This window comes from Natator depressus, chromosome 11 (genome assembly GCF_965152275.1).
Source record: "Natator depressus isolate rNatDep1 chromosome 11, rNatDep2.hap1, whole genome shotgun sequence".
Classification (NCBI taxonomy): domain Eukaryota; kingdom Metazoa; phylum Chordata; order Testudines; family Cheloniidae; genus Natator; species Natator depressus.
The window spans coordinates 47,178,415-47,201,013 of NC_134244.1; the positions used below are offsets into that span (position 1 = coordinate 47,178,415).

General features: G+C 41.9%; 1 protein-coding gene across 2 annotated transcripts in view; it reads right to left on the reverse strand.

The window, feature by feature from the left end:
* Positions 1 to 13,788: 13,788 nt before the first annotated feature.
* FRZB (frizzled related protein) overlaps positions 13,789 to 22,599 on the reverse strand; it is a 31,208-nt gene continuing 22,397 nt past the window's right edge. The window contains exons 3-6 of one of the 2 annotated variants that reach the window (XM_074967724.1): positions 21,616 to 21,681; positions 18,216 to 18,420; positions 17,861 to 17,924; positions 13,789 to 15,325 (exon numbers count right to left, since the gene is read on the reverse strand). In XM_074967724.1, the coding sequence (XP_074823825.1) occupies positions 15,215 to 15,325; positions 17,861 to 17,924; positions 18,216 to 18,420; positions 21,616 to 21,681 (446 nt within the window). In that variant the 3' untranslated portion in view covers positions 13,789 to 15,214. The remainder of the gene's footprint in view (positions 15,326 to 17,860; positions 17,925 to 18,215; positions 18,421 to 21,615; positions 21,682 to 22,599) is intronic. The other variant, XM_074967725.1, reaches the window with a different exon arrangement.

Here is a 22,599-nt window from a genome sequence, read left to right on the forward strand (position 1 = left end):
AGAAGAAAGCATGCTCCATGCTTAGGTGTATGTCTTTGTGGTATGATTTTTTTTTTTATTTTTGAAAAACAGAAAAGTAGATGTAAAGACCATTCTGCCAGCACACACAATAAAGCGCCTCTCTCTCATCCAGAGTACTGATATAAAGCATGCCCGTTTCAGTGCAAGGGTGGCTCACTGTAATCAAGTTCTAGGGAGAAAGAAAGGAAACCTACCACGGTTTTTTCTGTAAGCTACAAATTGTAGTCTACAATGTTTTTCCAACCTAGAGAAGCTTTCCTTCCTGACCTGCACTACCAAACTTAGCCCCAACTGTCTACAGTACTCTGGCCACTGTCAATAGTCCTACTTGAGCAAGACAGACTCCTGCCAGATCCTCATGTGGTATAAACTCTCACAGGTCCTTTGACTTCAGTGGATCTACGACCTTTTACATTAACTGAGGAACTGCTCCTTAGAGATTGCAAACCCATTCCAAGGGAACTGCTGTTCTGGCCAGTGTTACTCCGAGCGCTCTTGACAGCTGTAGCGCAGCTGTGCTCTGATCAGGGCAGGAAGGCTTCCTTTCCCAGCAACAGCTCTTAGTCTTGCCCCCTGCCTGTGTCCTCTCAACTGGACTCAGCAGGAGGGCTGGAGTTGAGATGCAGCAGCTGGTCACAGCACCAGGAGAGCAAAGAAGAGATCTGCCCTGACCCAGGAATGATGGGCATGGCAGAGCAGGCAGAAGGCACTGGGGATAGAAAAAGATGGGCTGCAAACATAGAAGGGGCAGAACGTTGGGGGAAACGGAAGAAAGAAGGGGACAGATGTGGCAGGCAGAAGACACAAAGTGGTGGGGGGACACATGGGGCAGGCAGAGTCATGTGGAGAGCAGGAAAAAGGGGGAGCTAAAGAGATGCTGTATTAAAAGTACTTCAGGGGAGGCTTGGAGGGCAAGAAAGGTGGAGGCGACATAGGCAGAATGAAGGAAGAAGCCATTAGGGGAGAGATGGAGCCTTGGTGGGGTGAAGGGGCACAGGGAGGCATAGGCCCCACTGACAGGAGGGCAGTTTGTTAAATAAGCTAGTGTTTTGTAAACCTGCTGGTGAATTTCAGGTAATTTTTCTTTGCCTTTTCCTCTCACTCTTCCAAGATTAAAGTAACCTAAAATCCACCTGAATTCACATCCATTTGTCCAGCTGTTTCCTGGAGCATTAGGAGAATTTTCGCAGGCAAAACTCTTCATGTTGGCAACTATGTCTCTTATAGCATGTGGAGGGAATTAATGATTTCCCCACAGCTGGTTCAGTCCTCCCACCCTGCAAAAATCTCTGCACTAAGGCTAGCAACTTTGGTCCTTCCAGTCAGATGGGGAGGGGTAACCCCTTTCTTACCAACACCAGGATTTCACCCCTGCTGTCGTTTACATTAAATTGAATTAAAATAATGGAAGACCAAAGAACAGGTGTGAAAAAACTCAAAGGCAACATCTTGTGTCATTAATCTCACTTCTGTAATATACTTACAAAATTTCAGCACTCTTAAAAGGCAGAAACAAATACATGCCAACAGTAAGAGGGTTTGGGGGAAGTTATTTAATATGGAGACATTCTTTAACATTCATTGATCGCTACCTAGAATGCTTTCTATCAAGACTATGCACTGTACGTATTTTGTACAATGTTTTAAAAATTAAGGGAGGAAATGTTTGCTGTATAATTTGTGGGGATCACCATAAGGCCACTAGCTTGCCCACTACTATAAATAAGGGTCTTTAGGGGAAGCAGGAAAGCCTAGCCTGCTTTTCTGATATTTGCTATAGGGGCAAGTAGGACCCTATTGTTCCTTGTGCAATTGCATGCTCTGAGCAAGGTCCCATAATTTGTAGCAATCCTACACAAGACTCTGGAGCACTGAAGAACCTGTCCCTTGTCAGTGATACAGGCCCCTCAAGAACCTGTACCACCAAGCAAATCAACAGGAGTGGATTTGCTGGAAAATCTCTGCGAACCCTGTCTGCTACTGGGTTTATTTTGCATAATCCACATGAGCTGAACCAGCAGGGCTCATGCAGCACTAATCATATATGTGAGCCAAGTTTCAGTGGCATCTCAAATTACAAATTACTAATTACAAAACTACAAAATGCAAACCATTAAAAAGTGACATCAAAAGCCAAAAAGGATTAAAGAATTTTAGCTAGCTGGAGTCAAACTTTCTTACAGGAAATAACAGACCCCCAACAATGGACAAGAGAGGGTTACAGTGGATTCAACATGAAAATTCAAGGATTAAAAGCCTTTGAGTCTGTCCATTGGCTTTTCTCCATATGATGAGGGAAATGTAGATATTTACTTTTGTTTATAGTTTTACTGTGTTCATCTAAGTGGAGAAAGGGCCTGATTGATCTTGGGGGCATTTTGGGTAAAATATTTTACTCTGCTTTCCAGGTAATTCCAGAAATATTTGGAATGCATGAGCATATTCTGAAAGCCTGTTGATAAGGAACAATTTTTACAGCATCCACAGTAATATTACTAGGAGTTTATCTGAAAGCAGAGTAGTGTATTTTACCCTTAAAGATCAGTCAGGTTGTTGTTCCTACTTCCAGTGACACACAATAAAACTATAAACGAAAGCTAATGTGCTAACCTAATAATGGGTTCAAAATCAACTGGCAAACTCAAAGATCTCACATATATTAGAAGCCTTGATTTTCCCCAAGTATTATGGAAATATCTTGTGCTGTTTCTTTCATACAAAGGGAAATTGACTACCCTGGGCACCATGACAGCCAATGTTTACTTATTAGAGGAGGAGCTGGCAAAAGTGCCTATACTTAAGATTCCCCAACATTTCTTATTATAATGCCCTGCTTTCACTTGCTTATGACTTTGCCAGATTTTAACCATTTGGGCTGAACTTTTCTATGCTGAGCATGTACCATAGGCTGGAATATTTGGAAAGTTTCATCAAATATATTTCAGCTATTTCCAAGAACAAGATTGGGGGCGGGGGGGAATTGGTCAATCACATTAAAAAATGTCTACAAGTTTTTCATTGAGAAACTCTAGCCTCTCCATGCGTTGAGCAGGGACTTGATCTTTGGCAGGGGGTTGCCATAGTGTATGGAATGTGCCTTTTCCTATACCTGTGAATTAAAACCCAAATTTGGCCAATTTACAAGCCTTTGAAAAAATTCGCACTTCACACATGCCCAGTTGAAATGTTAGAATCTGGCTGGTAAATTCCCCAAGGATTCTGTCTGCACTGAGCCTGCTCTTGCCCACAGCAATTGCTGCTCCCAGCTGCTGTGGCCCACTGTGGCACTGGCACAGTAACTGAGGGCAGGGAAACAGTCTCCTCTAGGCTCTAACTGCTCCTGCTGCTGGTGCCCAGGCAACGTAGAAAGGGAAATGGCCTGGCTCAAATGCAGATAAGACAAAAACCTGACCTGGTGGTGGATGACAAGGCAAGACAAGGAGTTTGAGGTTGTGGGGAAAAGACTGGGATTGGGAGCTGGCAAGGGGAGAAGACTAGGGCTGGCTGGGCAAGGAGACTGGAAGCTGGGGGGTGGGGGATTGAAAGGATTGGAAGACAATGGGATGTGGAGAAGGCGGAGATTGGATGAGGTGCTGGGTAGGGAGAAGACTGGGACTGGCTGGGCAAGGAGACTGGGAGCCAGTTGGGAAAGGTAATGGGAGTGGGAGGACTTGGAGTGAGTGGTGCGGAGAGGGAAAGATTGGACAATGAGCTGGGTGGAGAACAGTGAAACTGGGACTGATTGGGCAAAAGGACAGGGACAAATTGGAGAAGGAGACTGGGAAGAGGACCTTGGGAAGGGGGTGGATGGCGCTGAGATCATCAAATGAGGAGCTCATGAATGTGAGATTGGGCCTGGGCAAGTAGTAGGGGGGCGGGGTAGTTTGGAGCTGGTGAGGGTGGAAGACTTGGACATAAATGAGGAGCTGGGAGGGAGGGGAGAGATTAGAACTGGCTAGACAAGGAGAAAGAGACAAAGATGAGAAGACCAAAATCTGGAGACAGGCTAGGTGAGGAGCCTGGGATTAAGACCTTAAGATATGGACAGGAGAGGGGGAACTAGAGAAATATATGGTTGAAGAGTCCAAGGCAGAAGTGGCCAAGGTTGAAGAAAACAAGAGTAAGAGGATTTGTGACCATTAGAGTGTACTTCCAAGAGAACCTGGAATGGAACCCAAGATTCCTGCATCTCACTATTCCTCTGCTGTCAGCAAACATCTGTGAAACCCACTGGCAAAGTGAATGTCTCATCCTCCTCTAGTGCTGGTCCACTTAGAGAGTGACAACCTACTATCGCTTTTAGTTACTCTGTTAACTCAAGTGACAGAGGTCCATGCAGTGGATCTAAAGGTTCCAACCCTGCTGGTGAATCATGTGGGTGTGATTATGAATCCACTTGATGGGATTTCTGGGGTTTGTTTGTTTTTTTTTCAGTTTTTTTTTTTAAATCTAGGAAATTACACACAAGGAAAGGAATGTTAAGGTTGCAAAGTCAAGCACTCAGAAGTTAGCAAATACCAGAATAAAAGTTGCCAGTCCAACGTTAATTCAGTCCCCTTGCGTGTATACATTATGATACAGTTTTTAATTACATGATCACATACTGTGCCCTCCCCCTCTCCCACTCCAGGACGTTCAGCGAATGGATAGTCAGTCAACATTTCTTTTTATCCTCCACATTCAAAGTGTGGTTCCAGGCCTTTTTAACGCCCACCATTCAAACCCACCACTGAATACAATTACTTATTTCCTCCTGAGTGTTTCTCTGGTGCTCTCACCATCATATTTGAGTGCTTCACAAAAGTTAATTAATCTATCTTCACTAAGCCCCCATTAGACAAGATGATATCCCCATTTTACAGCTGGGGAAGTGAGGCACAAAGAGTGAGGCCAAAAGCATTCACCAATTCTGGGTGCCCAGCTTGACACACCTAGGACCTGATTTTTCATAGAATTTAGCATGTGTACAGCATTTTATATGTTCAAAGCACAGCTCCAGTCAACGTCATTTGCAGTTGTGCATGTATAATACTTTTGAAACCTGCAAGGCCCTGGCTGTTTCATGGACACTCAGAAAATGAAGAACACACAAGTACTGGCCAACGAAAAAATGTTGTTTAAGTGACTTCCCAGCATCACATAAGAATTCTGTGGAAAAGGCAGGGATAGAATCCAATTTTCCAGGGTAACATTCAATTTCCTTAACCATGATACCATTCTCTTTTTCTGAAGCCACCTGCCTTATTCATAACCAACTATACCTTCCAACTTCTGCAACAAATTAGGAAGGGATCAAACAGCCTCATTCACTACACAACACCATTTCATTCACCGTGCACTGAATGAGGCAGAGGTCCTATGGAAAAAGTATATATGAACACTATATCACAATACATATGCACAAGGGAGCAAATTAAATTTGCAGAGGCAAACTTAGTTCTGGCATTTCCTAACTTCGGAGTCCTAGACTTTGCAACCTTAACATTCTTTTAATGTAGGGGGGCTTTTGTTTGTGTGCGTGTCATTATTTATGTATATTACATATACACACATTTGTACAATATATTGTATACCTCAGAAACCTTTGGACACAAATGTTGCTGATAATTTCAAAGATATGACAATTATTTTGACTTTATTTATTTATTTTTAAACTCAGAGGTTTGGTTTTCCATTGAGTGGAATTAATGTGAGGCCTGAGTCTCCACTCTGTTACACTATTTTTATGCTGGTGTAACTGTTGTTTTCAGCAGTTTCACTGGTGTAAAATTGGTGTAACGGAGGATCTGGCCCATTTATTCTATGGCAATTGGGTATCTAAGGGACATAAAATAGTCAGGTCAAAGCCAGCATAAGCTAAAGGCACCCTTTTAAGTTTTGGGGACCTGGGATAAAAGATGATGGCTAGATCTCACTGTTACCTTCTCAGGGGCCTGCTGATTATATAGTCAGTTCCCGATTTCTAGGATTTTCAAGGTTCCACAAGCAATAGTGTACACTGAATTAATGAAAGATTGGACATTACCCAAGACCTTCTTAATGTAAATGAGGTGGGGTTTTTTTTGTTTGTTTTTGTTTTTTAATTAAAGGCTTTTCAGGAAGATTCCAATCTGAGCAGATGAAAATATTTAGCTTGTATATCTCCCTTTATAGGTCAAAGTGCTGTAGAAACTTTAGTGCTTTAACTACAAAGGCTGTACAAACATTAATCTACACAGAGCCCCAGTATGGTAGGTATTAACTATTTTATAGATGGGGAAACTGAGGCAGAACGCTTAAGGAAGTTACCCAACTCTAGATAGGGAGTCACTGGAAGAACCAGGATTAGAAGTCAGGACTTCTTGGGGGAGGGACCTCTCTGATTTCCCTCTCTCATGTTTCATAGTAGAATAGATGCTTCCATGGAAGAAAGCAACCACTTCTTCCGTGGTTCATCCACATTGTCATCTGTACTAAATTCTACACTGTGAGCTGAAAATTGAGATTTACTACATATCTGGAAAGCATCATATCAGATGGCTTGATAGCTGGAATATAGCTTGAATGCTCTCCAGCAGTTAGGAAGCGTGGGAAGAATTATGAACTAGTCAATGCAATGCTCAGAGGAATGGGACTGAAATCCAGCAAGGTTACAGTTCAGCTGGGGAGGACAAATGCATTTCTCTTCAGGAATCTGAACAGGACAAGGATTTGTTCAGAGAAAGGCAGACAAGCCAAGAGCAGATTGAGAATCAGGGCCTGATCCTATTCCGTCAGAAGTCAAAGGGGCTTTTGCCATTGGCTTCAGTGAGAGTAGAATTGCGCTAGGGACATCATGGGTAACATCGTCAGAAAATGAACTTTCTCTTTGCATTACTACCTCCTGGTTTCCCCCATTATTGCTGTGGCCAAGTGAACATTCAGAACATCCTGGAATCTAGCATAATTGTATGGACCAGGTGCTCATTATCAATAAGGGGAGCTGTACTTCAGGTGTGTTTGCATTTTTCTATTTTGTGTCTCTCACATAGATTTATTACACAGTTCCAGGGAGAGGAATAATAGCAATGTCTTGCACTTAACAATACCGTGGTTGCCATTTAAAGAGTCAACATTTGCCAACAAGAAAAAAGAAAAGGAGTACTTGTGGCACCTTAGTCAACAGTGAGCACAAAGTTGTGTTTGAAATATTTGTTTTCCCTAATACTTTGAATTAGAAATAACTGTGACCTTTCAATGATGATCATTGAATATAAATTCCTTACATCCAAGGACTGTAAAATGCTTTACAGAGACATGGAATTCCCTCAGGAGGTAGATCAGTATGGTTATATCCATTTTACAGGTGGATAACTAGGACACAGACAGGCATAGCATCTTTCCCAAAGTTACACAGCAAGTTTTCAAGGGAACTGGGAGTAGATTCCCGAAGTTCCAACTCCCTCCCTAACTTCTTAGGCCATCAGGACGGCTGTATGACTGGAGGTTACGAGGCAACCGTTTATCAATGTTTTTTACATTATATCTTCTGAGTGAAGGGAAGCAGGAGTGCCTGGTAAATCTCTCCTGTGGCTTATGAGTAACATAGCTGTGTTACTTTCCCTGTGTTTACTGTTCTCTCTCTCTACCTCTTTCCTACCATCTATGCCTTATCTGCCTAATTTAGACTTCAGGATAGGGGCCTTAGCATCTTAGAGGTCTGGAAGGTGCCATGCACACCACAGTTGTTATGTAAGTCAATAATCATAATGACATCTCCCCAAAGGTTGGAGCTTCAGCAGCCTGGTTCCTCAGAGAAGACACTGGATCTGCCCTGGCTATAACTCAAAGTAGGGAGGTTTCCTTTCCTGCCATCAGTCTTCTACTCAGCTGACATTTCCTCAGGCTTGACTCACTAGAATCCTTTAAAAGCCTGGCCCCTGGTCACCTCATTAAGTAAACTTTATGTTCTTTCCCTTTGGAATCTTACTCTGTCTTTTAAAATGGTGATAGAACCTTCCCCATATTGTGGGGCTAATTTCTGACAGCCTAGTGATATTTCTCCTACTCAAAATGGAGACATGTTTAAAAACCTGAGGCCCTGGGTCTTTCAATTTGTATTGCCAATGTCTCTGAGAAAGAGCAGTAACAGTTTAATGAGATTTGCTATTTCCATTAATGTTAAGGCAGGCATTATGAAAGGATCTTGTGTTTCAATGTATGGCACTTGGCCCCGCTGCTACTGACTTCCTCGGGAGTAGGGTTAAATCTGAGTAGCATTACGTAGACTAAACTGAAGCTCTGCTATTATTTTCACCTTATTGCTCATGTATACAGCACTGAACAGCTGTGCTTGCTGTACAGAATTATTAAAACCATGAGTCAAAACCAGAAACCATGACATGCTTGTGAATGGCAATGCTAAAGTGTTTACTCTTCCTGCCTTCTCATGTGTGGAATTGTAATAGGAAATGCTCCCTTATGGTCAGCAACATGTCCTACTAATTATCCACAGAGATTTGAGTTGCATATTTGCTTTCTGAAATAACCAAAGCCAGATGTGGGAAAGGCTTGGTTTTTAATCAATCATCCGATACATCCCATGCACCGAATTACGTGTGTCACACAGTGAAATACCCCCAGTCTCCACAATTAACATATGGTCCAAGTTGGCTGTCACATGCATTTTTGTCAGCGTATTCAGCCCATCTGTACTTGTTTGTGCTTGTGTACGATGATCTAGATATTTCCTCCGAACAAATTCAAGTTTGAAAGGTAATCAAAAAACTGTAATATTTTTAAATGAGCAGTTTAAAATAAAACCCCTAATCATTATGGAAAAATCCCATTTCCACTCTGTGGCCCCAAGGAGGGGCCTAACAGCCATGCCTGACCCTCAGTGGTTCCACTGCAGGGGACACAGGATGCTGGCAGCTGACACAGGCTGTGCTCACTTTCTGAGCATGGGTTCCTTCTGCACCCCCTACGGAAGGGTTTAGGAAGAAAAGGAAAGACTGCATTACACATCCCTTCTTCCCAGCATGTAGATGGCCAGTCCCCCTTAGCAGAGGGAATCACAGCACACATGGGGATTTACTTCCATTCTGAGGCTACAGTGAGGGCCTCAGAGCGGCTGCACTGCTGCACCATAGCCGCAGAAAGACAATTCCTTCTCCTTGCAGTCTCCAGAGAGTACACCTACACACAGCCTGTTTCCTCAGGCTGTGCACAGAGATGTGAATGGCCCATAGGGAACACACGTGCAGACTTAAATGTCACAGATTAATAAACTTTGCAACAGAAGATCTGAACATCAACTGCTACTTTCCTATCTGGCAAGACCCAAGTTCAGGTTTTCATGTTATATCACCCACACATTTCACTGCAGGCCCTGCTCTCTTTCAGCTGTTGATTATATATTCTCAATTGGTACAGGTACAACCTAGAACTTGGGTCCTGGGAGGTAAATAAACCATGTTAGCACTATTAATTAGTTCAGATTTGCTAGCTAATCAGAACTTCCGTTCAATTAGAAAACTCATGCACACTGTCTGTTTCGGAACTAATAACCATGTCCTGGGTTAAATAAACTCACCGGCCAAGGTGCTCATCAGCCCAAGATATTACAGCTCAATTAATAGGGAGCATCCTCAAGTTATCATTACTGAGACCACATCACAATCGTTTCTCTCACATAGCCACACACCCCTAAAAGGCTCCCTCTTACCTGGATGGTAGCTGTCCTCTTTGATGGAGAGGTGGATCCTGGGGCCTGCTTCCCCCTTCCAGCATGCTCCAGAGAAAAAGAGCAGGCCTGCTCTGTCCAGGGGAAGAGAGAGATCCTTCTTCCTCTCTTTAGTAACTTCTAAGGAACGGCTGAGGCAATTAGAGGAATCCCAGCCTCAACATGGTCTCCCACCTGCTCATCACAATGCCTACCAGTGGCAGAATGAAGGCTGATGTTTCAAGCCTTTACAAACAAAATGCTGGGGCCCAGGCCAAAAGCAGGGATTGAATACAACAAGCTGGGTGGTAAAACCTGGATCCAGTCCTGCCCAAAATGGAACTCTTAGTAGCTACCCCCTTTGCTTCGCTCTTCCCCTCTTCATAGACATTTTTACTCTATTTAAAATTACTTAAAAGCTGAATCTGGGTCTCTATCCTCTACCACAGAGCTACCATAGCTGAGGCTGGAATAGCAGGAGAAGATTTTCAAACAATTATAATTTGACTGACAACAAATTTGGCTGACTACTCAGCATGACAGGGCCACAACTGGAATACTGTGTCCAGTTCTGAGCACCACGCTTTAGGAAAGATGGGGATAAATTAGAGAAAATCCAGAGGAGAGCAACACAAAAATAATTAAAGGTCTAGAAAATATGACCTACAAGGAAAAATGGAAAAAATTAGGTTTGTTTAGTCTGAAGAAGAGACAACTGAGTGGAGACATAATAGTCTTTAAGTACATAAAAGGCTCTTATAAAAGAGGAGTGATATACTGTTCTCCTCATCCACTGAGGACAGAACAAGACTTAGTGGGTTTAAATTGCAGCAAAGGGGATTTAGGTTAGACATTAGGAAAAACTACCCTTACAGTTAGGAAGTTAAGCACTGGAACAAATCATATGGGGGGAGGGGGAGTTATGGAATCTCCATCATTGGAGGTTTTTTAAGAACAGTTTAGACAAACACCTGTCAGGGATGGTGTGACGGGGTATACCAGGCCCTTTGAGGCCCCATGGTTGTATCACACCCCTCCCCAGGAAGAAGCCAGGCCTGCCTCAAGAGGCTGTTAGGGTTGCCAACCCTCCCGGTTTTGCCAGGAGTCTCCCAGAATCAGGCTCTACCTCCTGGAAGCTACTGAAGCCAAACTGGGAGATTTTAGTCCACTAAAAACCTGGTGGTACAGTGGGGCTAAGGCAGGTTCCCTGTCTGTCCTTGCTCCACGTCGCTTCCAGAAGTGGCCAGCACGTCCCTGCAGCCCATGGGGAGGCAGTCTCCGTGTGCTGTCCCCTCCCCGAGCACTGACTCCACAGCTTCCACTGGCCGGGAACTGCGGCCAATGGGAGTTATGGGGGTGGTGCCTGCAGGTGGGGGCAGTGCATGGAGACCCCTGGCCTTCTGGGAGCAGTGCAGGGCCAGGGCAGGACTGCTGCGCCATCGACCGGGAGCCGCCCAAAGTAAGGGCCACCCGGCTGAAGCCCACGACCCTCGCCCCCTCCTTCACCAGCCCTAAGCCCCCTCCTTCACCCAAACTCCCTCCCAGAGCCTGCACCTTGTACCCCTCCCATACCCCAATCCCCTGCCACAGCCCTGAGTCCCCTCCCAGAGCCCACCCCTCCTGTACCCCAATCCATTCCCAGCCCTGAGCCCCCTCCTGCACTCAAACTCCCTCCCAGAGCTTGCACCCCGCACTCCCTCCTGCACCCCAACCCCCTTGTCCCAGGCTCAGACCAGAGCCCCCTCCCACACTTGGAACCCCTCAGCCCCAGCCCAGATTCCCACCCCCTCCTACAGCCCAACCCCCTGCTTGGTGAAAGTGGGTGAGGGAGAGCGAGCGACCGACAAGGGGGTGGAGAGGGAGTGAGCGGGGCGGAGCCTCAGAGAAAGGGCAGGGAAGGGCTGGGGCCTGAGGGAAGAGGCAGGGCAGGGGTGTTTGGGTTTGTGTGATTAGACAGTTGGCAAGCCGAGGCTGCATAGAAGCAGCCAATCAGAGCTCAGCAGGCTCAGAAAAAAGGCGCTGTAGGGGCTGAGGAGTTCACTGTATTGGCCAAAGGGAGTGTGATGTGCTCTGTTTGCTAAACTTGGAAGCAAGAGGACCTGAGCCCTCTAGCCCTAAGCCAGTAATGGACAGATATGAAGAGGCCCAGGGCATGCAGCAGCAACCAAGTAAAGAAAGTAGCACATGGCTGCTGTGTACAGGGTCTCTGGGTTTGGACCCAGAATAGTGGGTGGGTGGGCTTGGGTCCCCCCACCCGCCACCCCTGGAATGGCCTAAGCCCTGAAAAGGGGATATGGCTAGTTTTAAAACCCCAAGAAAATGGGTTACATTTAAAGGGGCTGTGACGGGGTGCCTGACAAAATCCGACCTAAATACAAAAATGTGTCAACACACTATTACCCATCACTTGCTTACTTTCACTTTTACCATATAATTATAAAATATCAATTGGAATATAAATATTGTACTTACATTTCAGTGTGAGCAGTATAAACATTTCATTGTCTATGAAATTTCAGTTTGTACTGACTTTGCTAGTGCTTTTTATGTAGCCTGTTGTAAAACTAAGCAAATATCTAGATGAATTGATGTACCCCCTGGAAGAACTCTGCATACCCCTAGGCTACACATGGTTGAGAACCACAGAACGGAGTGACTTGGCCAAAGAGCTGAGCCACTGAAGACCTGCCTAATGAGGTTGACAACCTGTAGGGGTGCCACAACAAAAGATTGCAGCATCTCATCAAGCTGACAGGAGGCACTCATGAGAGTCTAGATAATACTTAGTCCTGCCTCAGTGCATGGGAGTAAACTAGATGACCTATCAAGGTCCCTTCCAGTCCTACAATCCCATGATTACTCTTGAAAGAGGCGGCTTTGGCCTCCTTCAGAATGAAGAAATGGAGAGGGCAAGAAGGGGTATATAAAGGGAAGAGACCAAGCAAATCAAAATGCCACTTTTATTGTGGCGATGGAGTTCTGAGGATACAGAGGCAGAGGGCAGGGATTTCCATGCCATATGTGAGAAGTCACCCCACACATCTAGGCTCATTCCATGAAGTCCACTGAACAGCCATTGCATAATAGTAGGGCTGGTTGAACATTTTCTTTCTAAACTTTGACTAAACAATTTTTTCATTAAAAGTGTTTGCTTTCCAAGGAATATTTACACTTTTTTCCTGAAAACCAAAATATTTTGATTTGGAAATACTGCCACAGTGCTTCATGGGAGCTGTAGTCGGTTGTCTCATGTCCCCCTATTCTTCTATGGGCTGGATTTAATTCTCCTATATTGCACCAGCAAGAGAGACCAAGCTATAAAGGAGAAAGGGAGCATCAACTCCCAAGAAGCACTAGTGTGGCAGTTCCAAATTGAAATATTCTCATTTTCAGCAGAAATGTTTTGGTATTCAAATTTCCACCCAAACACACACTCTGGAGGGAGGGGAGGCATTTTTAAACCAACTCTACTAGTACTGAAATCTGCTATCTTGACACACAAGGCTTTATATCTAGAATTGTAGTCAGGACATTTTTGACAATGTTGCCATTGAAAAATGCTAACTGGTTAAAACCAAATCTGCTCCACTTCAGACTTAACTAATCTCAACTCACCAAAAAAATAAATAAATTGGGGGGGAGCTTTGAAGTTCTGTAAACATTTCATTTTTCCAATTTTCAAAATGGAAAATTCTAGTTTTCCAATTCAAATGGATTTTTCACTTTTTGAAATGTATGCTAATTAACCTAAAAAAGGAAGATAAGGATTGAAATCAACATATAGACCCAAAGGGAAGCTTTCCCCCCCATCTCCTAGATATTTTGAGATTTCCACTTTTGTCCTAATTTTAGCCAAATATTCAAGGGATGACACAACTGTTTCCTGCCTAGCTCTATTTGCATCCCATTGCTAATCTCCTGTGACATCCAGTCCCCATCTGCAGTGTTGCATTTCATTTAAAAGATACAAAACCTATGTTTGCACAGTATCTAGCACAATGGCGCTCTGAGCTTGACCTTTGGTTACTAATGAAAACATTAAATTATTATGAACACTTTCAAAATATTTTCTATCTTCACTGCTTTATTTGCATTTAAATTCAGTAATGTTTAACTACCTAAACTCTGGTGGTGTTTCCTGTGGATGAACAGCAACCACGAGATACTGTATATGGGTGTCCTGGGAAAAGAAATTCAGTACTTCCAACTAAAAATGCAGTAACAGTTTGCATCATAAGTGTTTTATTTTCTGTACACCAGAGCTCAGAAGCTTGGTATTCTACTTACATCATTATACTTTTAAAAATGATAATTTCAAATTGTTGGCACTGACTGAAAAATTCTATTGAAGGAAGAAAATGAAGGGTGGTTGTTTATTTGTTTGCGCTGGCATACACTCTGGACAATAATAAATCACGGATTTTAAACGTTCATTTGGTGCAAAAGTCAGGATAAGGTCTCTGACAACTATCATTCTTTTATTAAACATATTTTACTGAGCATTAAACACTGCTGTTTATGTAGGCACAGAAATAAGAATAACACCACAAAATCAAAATGATAAAGTGCAGACCTATACTGAGAAGCAGGCCTGGTAAGTCAGTCTACTCCTACGATGTGGGGGAGGGTGGGAAGGAACTGCCATTACGAGAGCAAGTATACCGTAAATTATGTTGTGAGTTAACAGAACTATACAATGTTTCCCACAAGGATTAAAGCATTTAAATCCCATGTGTTTTTGTTGTGATAGGTGTAAGTTGGACTTAAACTTATACAGTGGCTTATTTAAGAGTAAGCAAATTGAAGGGTTGTGCTGATTAGAACACAACTATTAACATGAGTCTCTTCCTTCATGCTGATTAGGTATTTTTTGTTAGATAATTGCAGAGCTAAATATTTAAACTGGTTTTCAATCAGTCAAAATGTTCCCTTATCACTTTGCTGCCGCTAACACGGCGAACAATTTATTTTGCTCTTCAGTCAGTGTCTTTCTAGAAGTGCCATATAATTCTTAACTTATGTATAGATATGGCCATTATATTTCAGACTAAAACTTCTACATTAAAAAAACCCAGTTGCTGCAGCCATGATCAAGCATGTGAGAAAAAGGGACAGGAGCAGAGAAGCTGGGTTAAAGTCCCACCCCTACCTTTTTTTTTTTTTTTTTTTTTAAAAAGGTCCTGGTCTGGCCAGATCCCATTCCTATGTTGAAGTCTTTCTCTAAGCAACATGGCCCCACTGATAAAACCACCAATATCTCTAACTTCAGTAAATGTGTCCTCCTATTTTTATCTCATAAGGGCAGTTTTCTGCAGTTATTACTGAGATAAGATATAATTTTTCAGGGTTTACACCCCCAAAAGGCAGAAAATGAGGGACAATAACTAATTAGCTACATGTTTTTTTAGTAAACAATATAATATAACGTGCAATAGTGCAATTTCTCCCTTGCTGCTTCAACAATGCAAGTCTTAATATAGAGTCCATTGATTTGTACATAGCTTTTCACATTTAGTTGCGTGTTTGTCGGGGGTTACTGTTCTTGCCAGGCTTTTGAGCAGAATCACTTTGTCCAGGCTCATTTCTGCCCTTTCCAGGGTGACGGAGTTTCTGATCCCAGCGCTGTACAATGTAAGCAAACAAAACTAATAAATGGAAGAAAAAATTTAACAAAGCTACAACTGCATGTGTTTCAAAATACCTCAAACACAGATATTTTTACAAAACTAGTTCACAAATTACACTCAAATGCTGCAAAGCAATATTTCTAAAAGATGCTGTTACTCCCACCAGAAGAGAAAATGCCAGAGACTTTATAAAATAATCATGAATGTGACTTACAGATTATGAGCAGAAGTAAGAGTTCTGCCCCAGAGTGCAGAGCATAGTGACAGGAATGTGGCTATCTAAATGTGTAACTAAATATTACAGTAACAAATTACAGGGTAAAGCAGGTCCTTGTTCTCATGGTCTAGTGACCATATTTCTTAAACCTTTATTTCTTAACTGTTTTTTGGTAGGGATGTGCCCGTATGAGGCTCAAACACTAGCTACTTACTAAGGCCATGATTCTGCAAGATTTGCACAAACCCTGTTTGCTTCAGCAGGGTTCTGTGTGGAGGCAGTAGTCAACCTACACGACTAAGCCTGGAGGATGAGGATCCAATCCTAAGAGGTGTTGAGCCCTCTCAACTCAGTGAAATAGTTGGAAGTTGAGGGCACTCGGCACCTCAAGGGATCATGCCTTCAAATGCATTGCATGTTGTTTACACAGTCAGGGGATGAGTGACATTACACACACAGACCTAAGTTATGAATGCCAGGGTAGATGATGGTCAAAACACAGACTTTGAAAAAAGTTATTTTACCAAAATGAATGATTTAAAATGTTAATGCATTTTTCTTTCAATGAAAACAGGCTTGGTTGCGCCCTCTCCGCAAGATTGGAACTAAACGTTCCCCTCCACATGCTTGCAACCCAACCATTGCAGTGCTGAGAATCAGAAAGTGACTATAGACAATACTAACACTGTGTCCATGTCAAAGCTGAAAGAAATACAAGTAATAATGAAACACCACTGTGAAAAGCACATTAGATCTTAATAGCCTATCAAACTCAAAGCCATGCCAAGAACAAAATTACGCACATAATTTATTTGCGTGGTTATTGTCCTCAGGTGTTACTAGAAACATGAGTAAGGATCTTTTTCAGTTCTTAAGGGTTTATTGAACTAGTATGTGTTTTTGGTTGTTTTGTTTTTATCAACTTGACAGTGCCCTTTTAAGCAAGAACTGTTGGCTGCCTAAGAGATCATATTAACATCATGAAAATGAATGATCAGACACCATGCTACAATGACAAGCAGAAACGTGGCTTACGCTTTATTTAATTTAATTCATTTATTTATTTTAAATGTAAGTAAAGCCACCTGTGGTCCTTTTTAGAAAACCAGGATAGAAAAACAGTCAAGTGATTCATAGAGCAGAGCTGGCACGAAGGAACTGTGTGTAATAGATGGTATAATAATAGATGGTGTAATAAATGGTAATGAAATACCAGGGCTGTAACAGTTGCCGGTAACTGAAGTTACACTAGTATCAGGAAACCAGAACTAAAGTGGTACCAGAGAACAACATGAATTATCATGTGTTCCATGGCACTGGCATTGAGGAGGTTCTACCAGATAAGATAGGTCACCCAGTCTAATAAAAGAATATGGATGACAGCTAGACATAGAAGAATTTCAATTTGTATAAAAAAAAAAAGGATTTTTCTCTGCAATGATCACTAAAACTTGAAGAAAATGAGGGGAAAGAGACCGACACACACATGCAAAAAGATGTGGGGAGCCTTATTTATGTCAAATCAACACGTTGGAGAAATTGTTTTTAAAATAAATGTTTTCCATGAAAAATGATGTTCTTTGTAATGCTGCCAAGGTCACTAAAACCATTTGAGGTCTGACAGGTGTCAGATACGTAAAATAAAGCTTAGGTACCAAAGGCTGTGTGGCTGTCTAGCTTACCCAATCAATCATTCCAGGAATTACAAGATATTAGGGTGGAACATATATCCTTTTTGTGTCTGCTCCACTTCCTCCCTACTTCTCTATTTTCTTTCAGATAGGAACTCCTGTACTTGTATTCCTCCCATGTTCTTTTCCTCCCTCGCATATGTCAAATGTTTCCTTAGATGAAGAGCTAAGTCTCGGAGCGAGACCAAGTCTGCACAACTTAGATGAGAACTGTATTTAAAATTTGAGACGCACAAGTTTGTAAATGAGATAATAAGGCTTGTGAAACCACGTTCTGTCCTTGACTGTGTGTAGACGGTTCCCACTAAACTGAATAAAAGCTGCATGTATGCACCTAAATGCAGAATTTGGCTGTAGAGCTTAATCCAGCTCCTGCTGATTGAAATAAATGATTCAGGTTTTAATCGCTGCTAAACTTGTATAAATCTGGATTAACTCCACTGATTTCAGTTATGTTACTCCAGATTTACCCTTGTGTAATGGAATCGGAATCTGACACGTTAACTTTCATGGGTGTAGAATTGGGCCTCATATTTCCTCTCTCTTTTCCTTAAAGGTGAGATACAAACACAGTTTTCCATGTTAATTGTTACTAAGATTGTACAAGATAACATTGTCTTACCTTTACTTTTTTACCAAGACGATCCTTCCATTTCTCAGCTATGGAGCCTTCTACCAAGAGTAACCTACACATTTCAGATAAGCCAGTTATTTTATTATCAAGGAATGTGTATGCTGTATGTAGCAATATACACAACGCTAATGGGATCTGCTCAAGGGGAGAAGAGAGAGAGAGAGAACCTCATGGCATTCAGCAGTGACAAGTCCAAAAGTCAAACGCATTGCTCAAGAGTTCTGAAGAAAATTGGGCAGAATTTTCTTCAGAGGGAACAATGGTGGCTTCAAAATGAGGTCTCATGGGTGGGCGAATAGAGCAGGGAAAGTAATTCTCTAAAGGACACTAAAGAATAAATTACCTGGAGCGTTCCTCATCTTCATAGCCCATTATAATGTATTCTTCATTGGCATTGAGCGGTGGGCATAGACAGCCAGAGTTTGTGTAAAGGTTAACAGTGTCCTTAGGAATATTCACCAAGGAAGACTTTAGTATCTCCTTTACTTCAACTACTGCGGTGACATCATGACATTTAGTCTTCACCTCCTTCACTTTAGCCCGAATGACTGGGGGAAAAGTACAGAGTATAGTTAACAGTAGCAAATAATGTAGGTCACCCCCATGCCATCCTTTGTGAGCTGGGGGATTAGTCTTTTGTGTGCTCCTTTTATCAAAAGCTCAACTGAACTCCATCTAGATTTTGCCCAGAGATTCCCCTCTTCCCCCTATTTCTTCACTTCCTCTTCTACCAAGAGTAACATGTACATTTCAAGTAGGCAAGATATATAATAGCAATGTAGGTGCTCTGTGCAGGGAATAATTTATCAATGGGCCTTTCACCTTACTTTCTCTGGGATATTTTTTTTTTATTTTTTCTTTTATTCCCTCTGTGTTTTAAATATGTAGTTCATATTTCCTATTATTTCCTCCTTGTTCGTTCATCTTATTTAGGTCCAGTACAGACTCTTAATTTGTCATCCACAGCCTTTCACAAAATGGAAAATATACTTGAAAGCTTTATTGTATCATTATCCCTATTGGATGACAGGGCCTTCCCTTTTCTCTTCTTCCTCCAGTGACCCAGCACCAATCTGCTCTGTTTTCCATGAACTCCAATGCTCCTGATCTTGACCTGATGACCTGTCTAATTGTTTCTTCTCTGATCCTATTATTCTCCCATGAACTGCATACTAGGGAAAGTTGCCTTCCAAGGGCAGCAATTTTTTCAGGTCTCTCATGGTGACCAATGAGCTGACACCGCATGCAAATCCAGAGGTCATATTCAAGGGAGTACTACATCTTGCACTGTTTTCAAATCATAGAATCTTCCTCCATTTTACATCCAAATTCCTCAGATTCTTAATCTCTTATAACTAGTGCAAAGAAAAAAAAGGAAAAATGGAAGAGATGTAATGAAAAAGAGATAATCCATTAATCCATCCGCACTCCCCCCCCAACACACACACAGTTTTCCACCCACAGCCATGCTCAGCATTGTCTCAGCTAAGTTAAACACAACTGTTCAACAGCTCACAGGTTTTATACAGAAGAAAAATTTTACCCAAACTAATCCACTTTCTTAAAACCTCTTAAGACTTTCCCACAAAAGCCTGCTTTGCTTTGGCACTCTTTCTAATGTATTTCCAGATGTCTTTACATTCTAAAGTAAGAGAGGAATGGTATAACAGAATATAAAGAGAGCCTGTGGTAAGTCATCTTAATTCTCTCCAAAATTTCCCTAAGCTTGTTTAGCCTAACCAAAAGAAGGTTGAGGGGAGATAGGATTGCTCTCTATAAATATATCAGAGGGATAAATACCAGGGAGAGAGAGGAATTATTTAAGCTCAGTACCAATGTGGACACAAGAACAAATGGATATAAACTGACCATCAGGAAGTTTAGACTTGAAATTAGACGAAGATTTCTAACCATCAGAGGAGTGAAGTTCTGGAATAGCCTTCCAAGGGAAGCAGTGGGAGCAAAAGACCTATCTGGCTTCAAGATTAAACTCGATAAGTTTATGGAGGAGATGGTATGATGGGATAACATGATTTTGGCAATTAATTGATCTTTAACTATTCATGGTAAATAGGTCCAATGGTCTGTGATGAGATGTTACATGGGGTGGGATCTGAGTTACTACAGAGAATTCTTTCCTGGGTATCTGGCTGGTGAATCTTGATCTTGCCCACATGCTCAGGGTTCAGCTGGTTGCCATATTTGGGGTCGGGAAGGAATTTTCCTCCAGGGCAGATTGGAAGAGGCCCTGGGGGGTTTTCGCCTTCCTCTGCAGCATGGGGCACGGGTCACTTGCTGGAGGATTGTCTGCACCTTGAAGTCTTTAAACCATGATTTGGGGACTTCAATAGCTCAGACATAGGTGAGAAGTTTATTGCAGGAGTGGGTGGGTGAGATTCTGCGGCCTGCATTGTGCAGGAGGTCGGACTAGATGACCATAATGGTCCCTTCTGACCTTAATATCTATGAGTTTATAGCTGTAGCACGAGCAGTGAATCTCTGCCATAATCCACTGGAGAATACTCACACCACAAACGCTGTCCACACACACCAACCACCCCTACATATAAAACAGCTAAATGAGTCAGAAAATCATAACCTTGCTGCTTTTCACTGAATATGAGAGTTATTAATATCATTTAGTAGGATTTATTTTATTACAGACTTAGTGGATACCATTTGTATACATATGTACTTAAAAAGCTTGGTTTAACAATAAAATTGTCTTCACTATGTCCTGGTCATGTAAACCCTTTTTTATGACTTCAGTGAAACTAATAGTAGCTACTCCCATGAGTAAGGGGTTGCAGGTCAACATGTTAAGACCTCAAGGGCCCAATTCTGCATTTCTGACTCCTATATGTAATCCTTACTTATGCAAGAAATCTTGTTGACTTCATCAGGTTTATTTGTGTAAGAAAGACTTGTCTGAATAAAGGCTGCAGAATTGGACCCAGGGGATGCCTGAAGAATAGGGAAATCTGGACAGCTCAGGACATAGTTTGGACACCAGGGGGGTCGCACAGGTGTTACTGACAGCATAACTTGGCCTGACGGAGCCTCATTACTGGCAATGATGCAGGGGAAGGAAAGAATCTAACTTCAGTGTCAGATCCCAGGATGAGTTTGCGGTGATGATAGTAAAAACATCTTTTTGTTTGTAAACTGAGCAAGTTTGAGCTAGAAATCAGAGATAGATCAAAGATAGAATTCCACAATGTCATTTTTATCCCATCACTTTTAAGACTAGAAACACTTTTCAATGCATAAACACCTAGTATTCTCCTGGAGCCAATGAAGTGGCACATCTCATACCGATTGGGATTTAGGGTGAAACACAGCAACATTATACAATGAAACACACTGGGCTTGCATGTTAATGTTTAAATATTGTTTAAAAAAAACTGTTCACAGAACATTTTAATCTCAAAAGCTACAAATATTATGTCCTATTAAAATATTAACCCACCCTTGCCTCATCCTTCCATGAGTGAATCAAGTTTTGAACTTAGAAATTTTTTTTACTTCATGTTGTCTTTTTGTAGTTACTGCTAATGAATGAACTCAATACAATCAATCTGACCAGCTTTCCTAGTGCAAATGAGCATGAACTGATGACATGCTTAGGCCATAACCCATTGTTGTGGAATTTTTTTCCTGTCGCATTACTAAATTTAGAGTTCCTGGAAAAACTTAATGTATTCCTTTAAAGGTTTGATATCTAGCCATGCAGCTGTCCTTACCATAGTTATAATTGTTCCGAAGATAGGTCTTCTGGGTAGCTTTAATAGGCTTGCATTTGCAACGCTCTGCAAAACAGAAAATCTTTGCTTTAGAAGAACAAGGCATTGACTCAAAGACAAACTTTCCCATCCCCCCAAAATTGCCTTTAAAAACACTGAAACAGAGATTGATAGCAATCAGATGGCAAAAATTAATTTATTTATACATTCTGGTTCTGTTAAAAACATAGGGTATTATTAAACTCATCTGCACAAAAACATAGTGAAACTGAGCATCCCATTGCTGATTTGAGGATATTTATAAAAAGATCAGTGTGTCCTGCAGGAAATTCTGATGTTTTAATGTTTGTTTTCATCCCAAATCTGAACAAATAGTTGAAATAGCAACACTCTTAGGAAAGAAAATATTTAAAAAATTGGAAGTGGCAAAATGTTTTGTTCTGAGCCTGTTCAATGTTAAACAGTATTTTCCTATTGTGGCACATTGCCTCATGGAAACTGTAGTTCAGGAGTCAGATGACCACGTTCTCCCCTATGGGCCAGACTCCCTGGCCAAACTACATCTCCCATGATGCATCTGCAGTCATGGGACTTCCATGATGAACCAGTCAGAGGGAAGACTGTATTGCATCATGGGAGATGTCGTCTAGTGAGGGAGCCTAGCCCATAGGAGAGAATGGGGGCTGGAACTACACTAAGGAATGCACCACACTAGGGAAATGCAAATTAATGTTGAACTGACTTGAAACTATACATTTCAGGCAGTTTAACAAACCAACTCAAATAAGATATTTCGTTTTGATTGTTCGTTTCCCAACAGAAAACTGAAAACTTTTGCAGAAACTGCATTTCCCCTCAAGAAATCATTTTGATGGAAAATTCCCAACCAGCTATCAATCACAGAATAAATTCTGCTTTCAGTTATACTACATCAAACCCAGAATAACTGCACCAGCAAAACTGAGGGCAGGCTGTAGACTCCCT